The 16,964-nt window shown below is 47.1% G+C and overlaps 1 protein-coding gene across 6 annotated transcripts in view; it reads left to right on the forward strand.

The window, feature by feature from the left end:
- The window catches only part of LOC144784606 (ATP-binding cassette sub-family B member 5-like), a 1,313,284-nt gene that overhangs the window by 518,018 nt on the left and 778,302 nt on the right, over positions 1 to 16,964 (forward strand). The window contains exon 1 of one of the 6 annotated variants that reach the window (XM_078663515.1): positions 12,512 to 13,057. The exons of 4 other annotated variants lie outside the window; for them this stretch is intronic. In XM_078663515.1, coding sequence (XP_078519641.1) covers positions 12,885 to 13,057 — 173 coding nt within the window. In that variant the 5' untranslated portion in view covers positions 12,512 to 12,884. Of the gene's footprint in view, positions 1 to 12,511; positions 13,058 to 16,964 lie in introns of those variants that run through there. One more of the 6 variants, XM_078663519.1, reaches the window with a different exon arrangement.

Raw genomic sequence — 16,964 nt, forward strand, 5'->3', positions numbered from 1 at the left:
GACAGTTTACAATTTGTCTGTTTACATTCCTGGACGGTCTGTGCTTCACGGGGTGAAAGTGCGCATGTGCACAGTGCACGCAGGCGAGAGGCGAACAGGAGTCTAGAAGATGGTCTGTGCATGTGAGAGAGGACCGTTGCCCCTCACTCACATTTGCAAACCATTAGGCATGCTGCGCATGCCCAGTGAAGAGCAGGCGTCTGAAGATAGGCTCCTGCTCGGGCGGTGATGCGTTTTGCGCAAGGTCGCCCCATGCCCTATCAAATGCCAGGACAGAGTATACAAGGGTCAGCCGCCCGGCCCCCCATCGCATCCAGTCTCCTAATTGGCAGTTAATATTTCCTGTTGTGGCAAAAGAAAAGAGCGGGGAGAAGTTACTTTCACCACCATGTTGCAGAGGAGACGTGATGCGACACAGGACCGGAGGAGATGCCTGGTAAGTTTTATTAATTAAATTAACTTCCACCCCCCTCCCGTGTTTACACCCCTCAGACCCCCCCTCGAGGCATGCCGGCCGCATCTCGTCCCCAGGATCTGCTGGACGCAGAGAGGGTCACCTCACCAGTTATAACTAATTCCCTCCTAGTAGCCTCTTCATCCGTGTCAATTGGGAATCAGGTGGACAGGTACGAGGCTAAATAACAATAATTGTATTGTAATTTAATGAAATTTTCAGTGCTACTGACTGTCTCACCCGATCTAGGATGTGTTAATGTGTTATATAGAACAGAGAACACGGACCTCCAGGCCACTGGCAGGTACATTTTTTTTTCATTTATTACATCTCCCCGGTCCCCCCCCCCCCCCCCCCCCCTGTGAGAACCCCCTCCTTCGGGACTCGAGTATTGCTGCGAGCCCCAGCTGAATGTAAAATGGGCATATGCGAATGGGACACACAAAAGATTAATTTTGCTGGGCACCTTCACACCCTGGCCGTGCGCATTTAATCAGAGACCGTGGTAGCCTTTTGGATGTTGAAGTTGGCTCATCAGTAGCGTTAGTGTGGTTAGTAGCTGCTGGTGTGTAAATGCTTATGCTTGGTTTTATCTGTAATGGTGGATTGGTGTTTGATGTGAATAGCTAGACGCCTTACCACGGTGGCTGGGTGTCTTCTGGGAGCACAGCGCTTGTGTGCACAGCACCAATCCTGAAGTACTTAAGGTTTAAGGGTGTGGAGTCTTATGGGGGGGGGCACTGTGCCCCTTTGTCCAGGCCAGCTGATGGATTTAGGGTGGTCTTTCCTGTGGTATGTTATGTTTTGCCCTTTGCTCTGGAGGGAATATTGTTTTATGGAGGGTGGAGTGCTGCTGTGAGGTCCAGCCAGCCCACTGTTCCCGAACTCTGTCAGATGAGTGTGTGTTGTTCTCTCTGATGTACTCTGGTAGGCGTGGGATTGTTTATTCATTGTTATGCACTCTTGTGACCTCAGTGGGGTGAACCACATGGCGGTAGCTCCCAGCCAGTAAAGTAATACGAGGTAAGAAGTAGAGCAGACACACGGTTTCCCCACCGCTGGCACACAACACACTCACTTTGGTGTCTACTCTCACAGTTCTGTGTCAAGGCTGCGTGTAAGAGTAATAAAACAGGCAAAGGGAAACTAATGAGAGGTACAGATCCTGTTCTTTTAAAGTGCTCCAAAACCTCCAGATCATGAATGCGCAGTCTAAAACTGTAAATATATGTATATATGTGCATGCAGTTATGGTAGGTTAGCAGAAATTAACGTAATGAATGTAAATTATGAGACGACCTGACTGATTGTTACTGGGTGACTGTTATGCAGCGCTAAACTACACCAACTTCTTGCAATTATTTCACAAAAGGCTTGTACTTCTGAAAGTTATTAGCTGGTGACCAGAAATGTACATACAGGCGTGTTTACGTTCCTGATTAAAGTGGTATGCACGGGGTTGGAGAGCAGCTGTGCCATTTGAGCAGTGCCATGCTTTTACAAAACAGCACCTATGGCCTGGAAATTGTATTCGTATTTTGTTACTCACAGACTCCCCCAGTCCCACCCTCCGAGTCAGGTGATGTGTGGTGTAAACATGTCCTGTAAATCAGAAGGTTTGCTTTGTGACTGCCTGCCTGGCACGCACCATTTTCATCTTCATGCCACAGTTTGTTTATGTTTTTTTTAAACTTCTACGTTTACACTCCTACGCTGTGGTGGATGCATTATTTATGCTATATGCTTTGTCTGTGCTTTGAATCAAGCTCTGTAGATCGAGTAAACTTAAGCACTGTATTTTGGTTTGCAAAAAGGCAAAGTCATGGTGTATAAAGAGTTTAAAATGTTTCACCTATCTCATCTCGGACTTCTGTCTGAATAGTTACTTTAATTAAACTTAGTAACAGGGCTACAGAAAATAAATCACTTTCATGCTGCAACACTTTGTTTCTAAACATATTTTCATGCAAAATGGCTCTCAGCTTGTGTATTGCCAGTTCCTGTGTTAGGTTTTAGCGTTGTGACTTTCTTTTTAAAGCTAATAGCGATATATAATGCTTGCAGGTCTGTGTTGGGTATAGGCTGTCGCAGTGTCAGAGTGACTGAATGTCCACAGCCTCCTCACTCAGCCCAAATGTTCTGACAGTGTCTTGTGCAGATTTTGCACATGTGGGTTTAGATTAAACTTGTGTGCCTTTTGGTTTGTGTGTATTTCACTTGTGTTGTGCTATTTGGAGTTTATTTAATTTTCTTGTATATCTGTTAACTAGTTTCTGTCTCCTCTTTGGTATTATGTACGTTTGAGTTTTTGGTGCGTGGGTGTTGTTGTCATTTGGGTGGATGTGTTCTGTTTTGTTTGTATGTATAGCATTGTGTTTGCTGCCTACCTTTATATTCCAGACGGTACGTGTGTGTATGTTTGTGCCAGTTGTTCTTTATGCCATTTAACATGTATGTGACATTTAGCGTTTAACTTTCGGAGTGTCTGTGACGTTTTCTGTATTTGGGCCTGCCTTTTGTTTGTATTTGATGTCCACGTTCTGCTTGCTGCTGAGTGTGTGTGTGTGTGGTATTTAGGGTATTTCTGTTTCCATGTGTATACTCCGTCTGCCCTTTATTTTATGATTTTCAATTGCCCATTGCGCTCATCTGGGTATAGAGCAAACTTTGTTTGGGGTGTCTGTTACTGAAAGCGTGTTCTGAGTAGTGTATGTATGGCACTTCTATTTGTTTCTAGTTCTCCCACTTATTTACTGCTCTAGTCACAGTGCTGCAGCAGGCTTATTGTGTGATTGCAGCTCTACTCTCTGTGCTTCTCAAATTTGCTGGAAAACCCACTTTTTTTCGAAATTTTCTCTGGGGAGAACCCCCGAACCCCCCTTATGATGTTTGTGCTCGCTCACTGCGCTGACTCGCCACGGTGCAGTCAGACAGAAAGTTTACGCAACACCTCTTTCAAATGTCACCAGCCGCCACTGGGGTAAATAGTCCCAGAGGCAGGTCATAGACCATGCCATGATCTCTCGTAGCTGAGAGGTGGACTCAAGGATGAGGTGAGGTGGTGTTCCCTGAAGGTGGGAGTCATCACTTTCATCAGGTGAAAGTGAATGGGGCCCCGGTCAATGCTCTGCTCTGAGGTACACCGGGGCCAACCAGACCATAGTTGAGGTGTAACCGCCATAGCGGTGAGAAAACAAATGTAGGGCCCCCTTGTGCCTCTGCAACATGAGGTGCTTGCGGGGGGCACATGGTGTGCCCCCCTGTCCAGTGGTGTAATGAAAGTTGAGGGGGCTCCCTGCAAGGTACACAGAGGGGCCCCAGCTCTGGATTTAATCCAGAGCTCTCCGGCTTGAATACTGTGCTGAGGGGGGCCCCTGCAGCTCGGGCCCCCCTGCACTGCGGGGGCTGTGGGGCCTGTGTTATGCCCCTGCTCCTGTCTACATGCACCCCTATGTTCCTGCAGGAACTGATCCAGCGGGTTACCAGCAACAGGTAATCTAACACCACATACTCACCTGGGCCCACAAATTAATTCACGACACACTGGCAATACCCACTGGGGTCATGTTTTTGTAATTTTCAAGATTAGTTATTTCTATTTCCTAACCAATCTTTTCACTAATCGAAAAGTTCTTTACTCTGGTCAACGGACCATTAGTTGGAACTAATTGATGGTGAAATTACATAAGATTTCAATATACTTACACATTGGGAAATGACCACAGAGTTGTGATGTCTTTGAACATTTTATCTTAGAGTAAACTTCATGTGAACCACTTACACAGCACAGAATAAACTCCGTCTCTCACAGGAAAGAAGACTCAAATAATCAATCAAAATATGTTCATTTATACTCTGCAATGACACTGCACAAAAGGGAGAGGATAGAGACAAAAGCACATAAGCACAAATACAGATGTAATAAAGTTACCAGGTATGGTGTGGAAACCAACTCCGAGCCTAGGAATTGGAAAGGGTCCCCAGGAAAGGACTGGCGAACAAAGACTTCTGAACAGGAATCAGGACAGGACAGGCGACCTCTCTATCGCCGATGATTTGCGTAGCACCCCTCTCTGACACTCTTCCTCCTCGAGATTCTTCCACGATCTTCGTTTAAATTAATTTGCTTAAGGTAATTGATTCAGTATTTTGATTCTTCTCTGGAACTAACTAACTAATGGTACTTCAATTATACCTTTCGGTATGCTAGTACCACCCATTAATGTTTAAAATTGATGACCCTCCTAACTCTGATTGGACAGGCAAGGGGAGGTGATCATCACACCAAGCTTATTTTCTCATTAATTATTTCAGTTCTTGGGGGCGCTAGAGGGCGCACAAGCGGAATGGCCGCAGTGATGTGAGGTTCCCGCTGCCTGGGTCAATAATTTCACATTTATCCTGCTAAAATAAGCTGCCACCTGGAAACCACGGAGACCGAGTGTTACTGACAGCATTACCCGGACTCGGTGAAAGTTTGGGACTGATCGCGTTCGCCCAGCCTGTGCACTGCGACCTGCCAGATAGCCCCAGAGCCGGCGCTGGAGCGCTAGGGTGCGCGGAGGGCGGCGGGCTGAGTCAGTACAGACCGAGGCTTCCCACGAGGCAGGTAGGCCTTGCCTGCTAGCGGCGGACGCCGCAATAGCGGAGAGTATCTCTCCATTGCTCCTTGCTGACCCCCACGGAGGGCTGGAGATAGCGGCCCCCCGACGGGGGACACTAAGCCTTGACGCAACAGAGCGGGAAGGCTCTGGGGGAGAAAAACGGTGCTTGCACTGCCCGACTATATGCCCTATGGACATTGCGATTGCCGGCCCTTGAGACCTACGGTTGAACGCCCGTCCCTGGGACTACATGATCCTCTGCTACTTGCTGATATGCGACTGTTGGCACTACTGGCGTAACGCTGGTGATAGTTGTGGGACTCCTCATTGTGATACTGCTGGCATGTTCTGTGGGTGATTGAATCTTCCCAAGCTGGAGGTCCGACTTGGATTGTGGCCTTGTCTCCCAAGGTGTGCCTCGTGGTGTGAGAAGCGAGGGCTTACACAGAGCTACAAGTTGTACCCAGAGGATGGCTAGAAGCCTGAGGGGTGCTGTGACCGGGTACTGTGGCGGCGATTGAACGGTGTTGATTCCCGCCTCCCTCTCATTGGTTATCGATATTAAGACTGCTTCCTGGATCTTTCTATTTTCCTTGCATGAGATGGCAGTAAGAGCTCTGTTGTGGACACGTTAGAGTTGATTCGACCATCCTACTGGTGCGGGAGTTGGAGGACGCTGCTCCAGAGGCTGGTTGCTCTCCTATCTGCTCCAAGTGCTGTGACACGGGATTGTCCGTGCTGGTGGACCTTGGTGACGTTCGAATACCGGTGGACGCCCCCCTCACTTCAGTTATCATGGGGAAGCCGGACACACGCCAACCGAAACTTACCTTTGAGGCGACCAAAAAGGGCCCCAAGACTGCGTCCTCCTCAGCGGGTCTGCAAGGCGCGGGACGGGAGAGTGATGGAGAGGCTACTGCAACTCTAGAGATGCGACAAATCTTGCAGGAAATGAGGACCGGAGGCGTTCTCTACGCAATTTATCGTGGAACGGGCTCATCGGTCCTTAGGCCCACAGCCAAAACCTGGTCAGCCACCGAGACCCATCATCGCACGATTGTTAAACGATCGCGACCGCGATGTGGCCTTACGTGCTGCCCGGGTGCAACAAAAATTGGTGTATGAAGGGGTGACTTTCTCAATATATCCGGACTTCACTCCGATGGTACAAGAAGAGCGTTGCAGATTGACTATGCGCTACTGTATCCGGCAAGGTTGCGTGTAACGCACCAGGGCAAGCAAAGATTTTTCTCAAATCCAACACCCCGTGGAATATTACCTCCGAGAATGGAAGCGTGCTCAACGAGGAGCTGATGGGCGAGATGCGGAGCGACAGGGCGAGCTTTGAGAAGAGGAAGCTGAAGATTGAACTCTCAGGGAAAAACTAGAGACTGCATTTAAATTTTCTGATGGCTGCCAATGAACCGCTATTGCAAGTTGAGGTTGCGGAAATGGCTGAAAGGCGTCGCATCCTGCATGCGGAAAGGACGAGAGTGGTTTCCAGTGGTAACGTATCCCAGGCCCCTCCTAGGACTGAACCCAGTGGTGGTATAGATTTCGGGGCTCGAGGGGGGACGGTGGTTGTGTGACTGTCTGAAGCGTTTTTCCAGTGGGTGAACCCCCTAGGTTGAACTCTATCATCTGGATAGTAAAGATGTTTTTGTTGGATGGGATGGGTGGGGGGTGGGTAACTTCATCTGGCATGTTGAGGCTGCTTCAGTGGGGGGGGGGGGGCTGAGAGGGGGGCCCGGGTAGGCAGTTGTTGTTTTTTTCTAGCTGCTCTATATCGTGGACTGGGGAGGGCTGCAGGGAGGGGGGCCTTAGCAGGGGGGGGATGGAGGGAGATGGTTCAAGTTTCACAGTTAGAGTTCGGTGTACGATTCACATCTTGGAGCAGCATGGGTATTGGGAATATGGAGATAGCATGCTTTGCCGTGCGGCTGTATTTTTTATGCATTGCATGTTGTATTAATGGGTGAAACGATGACGTCTAATTGTAAGATTCTGTCATGGAATATTAGAGGCCTTAAGGACCCTCGAAAGTGTAGACAAGTACTGGCCTACCTGGATAGGCACCATGTAAATATTGTACTCCTGCAAGAGACACATATAGCCCCACAGCCCAACCCTTCCTTTGCAAGTAGATGGGCGAAAGTCAGAGTGTTTTCTAATTATTCCTCCTATGCTAGGGGACACACTTTACCTTTTACACGGGCACCCGGGCAAGGCTTGATTACTGTTTTCTGACTGGTGAGCTGGCAATTGGACTCACAGACGCCAGACATCTCGCTAGAACGCAGTCGGATCATTGTCCGGTCCTCATTGCTTTGACTATACCCAGCTATGACCGCCCGAGGCGTGCATGGCGACTCCAACCCACAGCTTTGCTAGACACGGTTTTTAGAGAGGAACTGAGGGAGGACATTAAGGACTTCTTCCCCCGCAATAAGAACACAGTGGACAGTGTCGAGCTGATATGGGAGGACTTTAAGCTTACTGTCCGGGGGTGGTGCATGACCAAAAGTTTTGGGGTGCTTCGTGACATACGGCGTACTCTAGCAAATCTAGAGAAGGAGCTGCATATGCTTGAGAAGCAGATGTCGGGGAGGGAGGGAGGGGATGCACACATACAGTTTCGAATGAAGCTAACTGAGTATGAAGAGGAGGCACAGCGCGAAGCGAAATTTAGGAGCAAGTACTGGACGGCCCGTAAATACAATGAAGGAGAATGACCGGGTAAAGCATTAGCGGAAATAGTGCGGATAGAAAGAGGCACCAATACTATCTTGGAGCTAGTTGATCAGGAAGGGGAGATGTGTAGAGACAGTGGCCAGATATTACTGACTCTCCAGGCACATTACGCGCAACTGTACACTACACAATCCTCTGGGTGCGTTAATTTTGATGGCTTTCTGGGAGATCTGGCCCTGTGCTGGCTGAGCGATGTGCACAGGACTTACCTGGGTGCACCGTTCGAGCTGGATGAAGTAAAAGAAGCCATAATGTCTCTGGCGAATGGGAAAGCGCCGGGCTTGGATGGAATTCCAGCAGAATACTATAAATGCTATATTGACATCATGGCGCTGGTACTGAAAGAAGTCTTTGAGGGATCAATGGAGGAGGGGATACTGCCTGGATCCATGCGGGAAGTTGTGATTACGTCCCTATTGAAGCCGGGCAAGGACCCTACACGTTGTGACTCCTACCTGCCGCTATCATTGATTAATTGTGACGCAAAAATTTTGGCAAAAGTGTTGGCAACAAGGCTGTCTCTCCTCATGACTAAAATTATACTTCCCGACCAATCGGGTTTTGTCCCGACGAGAGCGACGTCTCATAATCTTCGGACGCTGTTCTCCCTCATGCAGACGGTTGCCCCTGAGTTTCCCCTGGCGGCTGTGTTCCTAGATGCTTCCAAAGCATTTGATTCCGTGGAATGGCGTTATCTCTTCAAGGTCTTACAGAAAATGGGGTTTCCGCCTACATTTATATCATGGGTACAGTTTCTATATACGGAACCCACGGCGAAGGTACTTGCGAACGGGCATCTTTCAGACACGCTCAAGATCACTAGGGGTACCCGCCAGGGCTGTCCGTTGTCCCCCCTGTTGTTTGCTATCATAATAGAACCACTATCTTGTCGTATAAGGCAGTTACATCAGGATAGTGCATTTCATTGCTTTCAGCGCCAGATGTCTATCTCTTTATATGCGGACGATGTCTCTCTGTTCGTCGCAGATCTGGTAAACAAGTTGAATGCCCTATTACGAGAATTCATTACATTTGGTAGACTGTCCGGAATAGTGATTAATTGGGGAAAATCACAGCTTCTTCCCCTAACCACTGTGGTACGGGTGTTCCCTCTGGATTTCCCAATAGAATGGTGCCACGATGAACTACGCTATCTGGGGATTAAAATCTCTAACGATAGGGAGGAGACATTGAGACTCAATTACGGGACAGCCATGATGTACTACCCAGGTGCCTATTTTTTTAAAACTTTGCGTTCAGAATTGATTAGGCTGGTATGGGGGGGGGACGCCAATCACGGCTCAAATGGGCGGTATTGACCCAACCATATAGTAAAGGAGGCTTCGATATCCCAAACTTTCAGGCTTACTACATATGTGTGCAAGCCCATTATTTATACCACTGGGTGAGACCCACTTCTTTTATGCCACAAATTGCAGTCAAGGACTGGATTGCACATCCTATACCGCTAAATGGCGTGGTATATGGGACGCAGGCGGATTTAGAAACCCCCCCAACCACAGTCTCGTGCACGATCGATGCCTGGCAGAGACTGCTGCGTAGAGTCCGAGCGCCAATGCTTTATGCACCGAGTATGCCACTCACCTATCATCTAGAGGTAGCATTGTTGCAGGAGGCTGGGTTCCGGAGGATGTGTAGGGCGCTTCATATAACGACGTGGGGCGAACTGTTTGTTAACGGCGAATTCCGTGTCCGAGATTGTTTCTTTGGCGAATACACACCTAACCCACTGGAGGTATTCTACTATATAAGACTGCTGGAAAGCATGAGAGCTCTCCTCCCGGAATACCCAAAAGAGCCAGACTGTGTTGCCCCTCTTCAGGTTGTATTAAGTAGCAGTGATGGCGCACACATGTTATCGCGCATATATGACAGTCATCGGCACGGCACGGAGTCACTGGAATGAGGATCTGGGTGTTGACATTACCGATGAGCAGTGGGAGTATTGCTGTGGCATTACGGGGTGCATGACGTCAAGTTGTCGCTTTAAGGTTATCCATTATAAATACCTGCACAGACTCTACTATACCCCGCTGCGCAAATATAGATTCAAACTGACGGACACTGATTGCTGCGAAAGATGTGGGCGACCTGGTGCCGGATTCCTGCACTTAGCGTGGGAATGTCCGCAAGTGGCACAGTACTGGGAACAAATATGTGATGCTCTGGAACAAATGCTAAACTTAAAAATCCACTAAGATCCGTTAGTGTTTTTATTAGGATACAAAGCACAGATGCCAAAAGCCAGCAGAAAATTCATGGACGTAGCGCTATTGCTAGCTAAACGACCCATTGCCTGTAAATGGGGAAGGGCCCCTAAGTTTAAGGACTGGGTTCACGACATGGTATACTGTCAGGACCAGAATAAGATACATGCAGAAACTCTGCGGGCGTCCTCTAGACCCAAAGACATCTGCGGACCTCTGCAGGCATACCTGCTGCACCAGGGGGCCGAGTCGGAAGAGCATTCTGGCCCAGAAGCACGACAGAGAAATGAAGAGGCTGGGGGTAGTGACGCTGATTAGAGTTTCATGTAGTGACTAATCTACAAGGGGGTACTAACTCTCTGAGAAAAACAGTTCGATTGGTGGGATTGGTGCAGGATGTCTCGCAATGTGGGTCATACACGATAGTTGGAAATGACGTGGGTATTACATGCAAAATATTATAGATACCTTGAATATGCTTTTTGTTGGAATACACATAAAAATACATTGCCTGTGCGGGGATTATACTGATTACACTCGAATTGCAAAATGTACCATGCTGATGTAAGATGGGGGATGTGAATTTGTACTATGTTCAAATAAGGAAAAATACCAAAAATAAAGGTTTTAAAAAATATATATATATTTCAGTTCTTTGCTTAAAATCCCACCCCTTAACTTTTATACATCAGACTTTATTCCCACCCGTATTTACAAAGTAATTGTCACAATTTTAGGAATAAAAACAGTAGTTCTCAGGCATTTCAGTGGACTGTCATTCCGGTTCACATGAAAGTAACAATTTTCAGCCATGACCGATGTTCAAGTTAACATGGCTTATTCCATCTAGGTTGCATCACGCATGCGTAGCAGAATGAGAGGGAATGGACTGTGGCTTACAACGGCAGGCCCATAATAAGCAGCACTATTGAAAAAGTCAAAAAGACAAATGTTAAAATCAAAAATACATGGTTTCACTGTTTCTACTCTAATCCCATTTACTTAATATTATTCTTCCCGCATTAGCAGTAGCAAAATAGCTGGACTTAGTTTTTCAGCAAGCAGGTGGCAAGCATGTGAGTTTCAAGCGGCCATCTTGTTAGCTACTGCGCAAGTGCAGAAAGTTTCCCTCCAAGCATAGATACTTCACACTACGTAGGTGCAGTAGATGCATGCGCACTAAAGAATTTCAGTTAGCGATCATCTTAGCATCACTCTCGAGTTACTGGTTAGTAAAACACATAGGCAAGCTTCAGTCTTATACTCAAGTGTTGTGTAAATGCATGTTATTTCCACTATCAAGTTTTAATATGGGGTTAGCGGTTACATGAGAAGATTGCATCTGAGCAAGTCTCCTTTTTCACAAGACCTTGCTCCAGCAGAAGGAAATACACAACATAGTTAGGGTGACCAGACGTCCCGGTTGTCCCCGGACGGACCTGGTTTTTGGAGCAGTGTCCCACACTTTGCTACTAATTAAAGAAATGTCCCTGTTTTTGCTCAGTGTCCGGGTTAAACAGATAAATGTCCTGTTTTTTAAAATAGTGTCTCAATGCACCTGCTTTACTTTTCACAGGTGCTGAGACAGGTCTCTATTGAGCTCTCCATGTTTGCCCTGACGGTGGAAAAAAAAATCTTACGGCTGCCGCAGTACCCCGCTTCACTGCCTTCGAAGGGACCCATTATAGTTCTTTCACAGTTTCCTCATTACAGAACTAAGCCATTTTCAATGTTATGTACAACGAAGCCACAGTTGTTGGTTATTTAGCAGCTAACAACAAGTGACAAAGCTAATATTCCAGGCTTGTTGTATTTGTATTGTTACTCGTTGCATTATTTATCTGGCTACAATGACAGAAGCAGCACATGTTTTGGGCAGGACGCTATGCTAAGCATGTTTAATCAGTCCTTGTTGTTATGTGGGTCGCGGCTTGTTTTGGGCGGTTTTTGAGCGAATGCGGAACTTGTGCTCTATGCAGGAAATCACTCCATAACTACGGAGTCTGAGTTTTCGCCTTGTGTAAATTACATTCTAGGGAGTGGCGCAGTAATCGAGGAGGTTCTTACTAGAATAGTTATTTATGGGGCGGGTAACTACAACATGGACACTGACAGGCACCGATAAAGATAGACAACGAGAGCTTAAGAAAGAAGGTTTAGAAGGAAGGTCGGCAGAAAGCCTGCATTCCTACATTTAAAACCAGATAAAAGGGACATCTGAAGGAAAACGCTGGGGAATTAAATATCATCATTAAATTTTCGTGAAGGAAGAAGAGGTTCTAATCGGGAATACGTTAAAATAACGCCAATTTTTCCTTTAGAAGGTTTTAGCAGTGAACGTGCCATCCTATAGGGATATTTAGATGCAATGATGTGGGTACTGATCTCGGTCCATGAGAAAAGATAGTATGGAAAGGCACAGAGAAATAGTGCCTGTGTGGGTTCAGACAGGAGCCCAGTAATTCGGGGGAGTTGAACATGATTTGTCCATTTTGTGTGCCTTGGTTAAACTGTTAAAAGGACCCTTAGTAGATATTTTGTTTTTGCTTTTTTGCTGGCTTTACCTCCGCAGACCGAAAGTCCTGCTTTCAATTGCCTGAAGTCAGTTCTCCGACTTCTGTGCCCTGCACCCCCTCCACCTCCAGCACAGGCTGTGCCACACTATGATGAAACTAATCTGCAACCTCCAACCATCAGGAGGCGGGGGAAGTCGCGCAGTGCTCTGCCTCTTCTGAAACTCCTGTTAAAAGAGACACGCGCACGTTTTCATTCGCAAGGTGATGAACAGCAAGTTTCTTTATAAACAACCGTCGCTCTGCCCTTCAGACAACTTTCCATACCTGCCTAATGACAGTAACAGCCTTGGACTGCGGCGATGAACTAGACTGCTTCCCTCCCGATAAGTGGTCCGCTACCCCGGCACCCGCTGAAGTAGCACCGCTACTCAAGCAGCTCAGCCCAAACCAGCATAATGGGGAAGAAGAAAGTAGGGCGAAGGAGTCTCTGCTTGACAGTGGAAGGTAGGAGTCTCTGTTGGACAGTAATTATTGAAGAGGGATGTCATCCACAAAGGCAAGGCAGGAGCAGTAACTACTGATGAGAGAATGATGAGCGGTGCCAATATTCTCAAAATAGGACTTTAAGACAGTTGCCATTGACGGCTTTCCATGTCTGATGTTGGCAAGAGATTTCCTTTTTTGTACAGCACTTTTTTGGAGAGTTTTTTTTCAGGGTACACGAGAGACGTTCTAAGAGCATTTAATGACAATAATCGCAATTTGACAGTCACACACAAATAATTTTAGTTTATTAAAAAGTTATGATACTTTTGATTCCTCACGTTAGAAGTCTGTGCAAGACACTGGTGATTAGGGAAATCTGCTGTTACAAGTGCTAACCTGATTTGTTAATGTATGAAAACATATAGCTTATTTTCGAATTCAAACGAGAGAATAAATCCTACTGAATAAGACATGGCCTTTTCTATAATTGTTTGGGGTTAGCCCACTGCATGCTGAGGGACAGACATCAGCTGTGCTTTGACCAGCAAGGGCACATGTCAAAGAACAGATGTTGTGTGCATTATTGTTAGTATATGTACATTTTAAAGATTTTAAACAGAGGCATATCATTTATTTCACTGGTGAGATGAGGACATTGGGTAATTTACTGGGTTTTCATAAGTGAGCCACGAACCCCAACTTCAGTTTGTGGGGTGTGCTCATGGGCGTCCGCAGGGGGGGGGGGCAAGGAGGGGCGCTTGCCCCCCTGAAGCACCATTCCTTGCCACCCCCCTGCGGACGCCCATGCTTAGTGTCTGTCAGTCACTGCCTTAGTTTGCTGCTCATGTTTTTATTCACTCTCAGGTGTGCATTGATGGGAGATTTATATATTTATAGTGTTCTGGCATGTGGTGCTTGCATCAGGAATTACCTTTTGTTAAAGGTGTAAGTTGTACTTCCAGGTTTCAGCAACAGTTGTCTGTCTCTGTCCTTTGTTGTTTTCATGACACTGCTGGTTTCTCCGGTGGCTGCTGTTTGTTCGTGATGGGTTTTAGAAGAAAGCCGGTTACGGAAGCAGAAATAGTATGGCGACTACAAGCTACGCAGGAGAATACAAAGTGAGCCGGAGATAGATAGAGGAAAAAAGAAACAGAGTACAAACAACATTTGAAACACGTGACCTGGGGTAGTAAATATACCGGAACCGCGTCAAAGAATCGTAAGAACTTTATTGGAAGCCAAGCAAGTGACATTCCTGAGCGGAAACGCGGGGGTCTTTAACCTCGCGTTAGATATTGCATCATCGCGTTATATATCTACCCAGCTTATTACCCCAGTCCTGATGAGGCCTAAGATATGTCAGGCCGAAACGTGTCGACCTTGATTGGCGAAGCCCTATAAAATATTAAAGAAATTATATAATAAGTGTGAGAGTACAAAAAAGATTGAGAGAAGGACTAAAAAAACCGGTAGTCCATTGTTGTACTCTCCTATGAGAACACGGGGCGATCTCTTGACAGAATGCCATTGTTTACATATGAATAGCATCTATATTACTGATTAGGGTAGCTTTAAGGATTTTTTGACTATCGATTGGATAAATAACCTCTGGCTACATATTTTATTAGTTATTTGAAAGTATGTACTGTTTTTCAATTGTTCTCAAGTATATATATAAAAAAGAAATATGGAGAACTACAGTTTGAGTTGGTGACATTTATTCAAAACAAATAAATGTGAGAAATCATTTCTGTGGAATTATTAATTAATATTTTCCTATCCAGTTAATGTTTATTGAAGTATTGATTCCGATGCATATTTTCTTTGTATTTCCAAGTTTCTAATGCCCAGATGCGGTCGGAGTATTAGGGCTATCCCCTTTTTTGTTATACAGTTTGTTCGCGATGGGTCAGGTTCTTGGCTCTAGTGAAAGGCGCCCTTTGTTGTGCTAAGAAGTGTGAGTTTCTTCATTTTACAACACCAGGCTCCCGCGAAGCGTCTGCCTCTTGCTCTAGTGTTGTTTTTGTCCTCAGGCTGCTCCCCGCCCCTTCTCACCTCTCTGAGAGCCAGTGTCCCCTTTGACCCTCTACCTGCCGCCCACCCCCTCCCCCGCCTCTTCTCCCGGTTCACACCTTGGTGCGTTCACACTTAAGGTCACCTCCAGCTCGCATTTTCAGAGAGGGCCCCGGGCTCCCTATCACCGACATGAGGAGGAGGAAGAGAGAGGGAGGACAGAGAAAGACTTGGTGGGGTCGGGGAGACGGATACAGTGGGGTGTGAGATTGAACGAAGAGGGAGAGAGAAAGAGAGAGAGAAGCAGTGGGGAAAGAGAGACCAAGAATTAGGGAGGAAGGAAGATGAGAGAGCAAGTGGAGGCGGAGTGGGGGGTCTGGATGAGGGAGAGCTGCTTCAGAGAAGTGAGATCTGTGTCCTAACTCCGCCAGTGAAGACAGCAGGTCCCAAGGAGAAAGAACCAGGCCAGACAGAGTAGGTCCAGGCAGTGTGCACGGAGGCAGGCTCGGTGGGTCCGGAAGAGGGACAGGGCAGGCAGAACAGCCCCAGAGAAGGGTGAGCAGAACCGGACCAGGGCGAGCAGATCCGGACCAGCAGATGCTCCTGAGCGGCGAAACGACGTGATACACAATCAGAATGTAGTGTTCAGCTTTAGGGGTGCCAGGGGGTAACTTTAGGGCTCAGGGTGGGTGTGGGATTTAGGGTGCCAGGGGGATAATTTTAGGATTCAGGGTGCGTATGGGTTTTGGGGTACCAAGGGGGTAATTTTAGGGTTCAGGGTGGGGATGGGTTTTGGGGTGCAAGGGGTGAAATTGTAGGGTTCAGGGCGGGTATGGGTTTTGAGTTTTGGGGTGCCAGGGGGGTAATTTAGGGGTTCAGGGTGGGTATGGGTTTTGGGGTGCCAGGGGGGTAATTTTAGGGTTCAGGGTGGGTATGAGTTTTGGGGGGCAGGGTGTAATTTTAGGGTTTAGGGTGGGTATGGGTTTTGGGGTGCTAGGGGGTAATTTTAGGGTTCAGGGTGGGTATGGGTTTTGGGGTGCCAGGGGTGTGATTTTAGGGTTCAGGGCGGGTATGAGTTTTGGGGGGGGCAGGGGTAATGTTAGGGCTCAGGGTGGGTATGAGTTTTGGGGTGCTAGGGGGTAATTTTAGGGACCAGGGCAGGTATGGATTTTGGGGTGCCACAAAAGAAAGAGATGGCTGTGGCACAACAACCCTATGGTGTATGAGATCATATGCGGCCTGCTTCCTGCCCCCCATGGCTCCTCCTGCGCCCCAGTGTTTCTTGTGCCCCACCTGGCACACACGTCGGAGGGTGGTGATGACGTTAACATTTTGCCCCCCCTCCCCTGGAAAAATATCTGCGGACGCCCATGGCACTGTGTGCTATGTAACTGATCAATAATATATAGGGAATAACATAATGTGAGGAACTATAAATGGGTGCTTCATTGATGAATTATCACTAATCAGCCCAGTTTTGGAAAATATAGTTTTGTATGCTCATATTACATGCTCTCTCTAAAAAACACTTATATATTCTGAAAACCCTGCCTGAAAAGTTGACCTGATGTAAAACGTCCCTAAGTTGCCTCTCCTTGTTTTCTTTCGAATGCCCCTCTACTTACTCCCCATTCTTTACTTGTCTCAGTTCTCAGACTATAAATTACTCTAACTTGCATGCATGTTCGCTTTAATGTTTGCTTTAATCTCGAATATTGTTTTTTGTCTAAAATTCCCACACCTCTTTACGTGTACCACAACGTCTCCTTTGAAACCACACTCCTACAACCCAGCTGTTGGGACAGAAAGGGCTTCCGCATGGTAATGGATCTTTACCCTGCCCTGAGTGCCCCGCCTGTAGTGATGTCTGTATCCTTAATGCTGATTTTTGTTGCCTTAGGCAAACATGGAC

Source organism: Lissotriton helveticus, chromosome 10 (genome assembly GCF_964261635.1).
Source record: "Lissotriton helveticus chromosome 10, aLisHel1.1, whole genome shotgun sequence".
Classification (NCBI taxonomy): domain Eukaryota; kingdom Metazoa; phylum Chordata; class Amphibia; order Caudata; family Salamandridae; genus Lissotriton; species Lissotriton helveticus.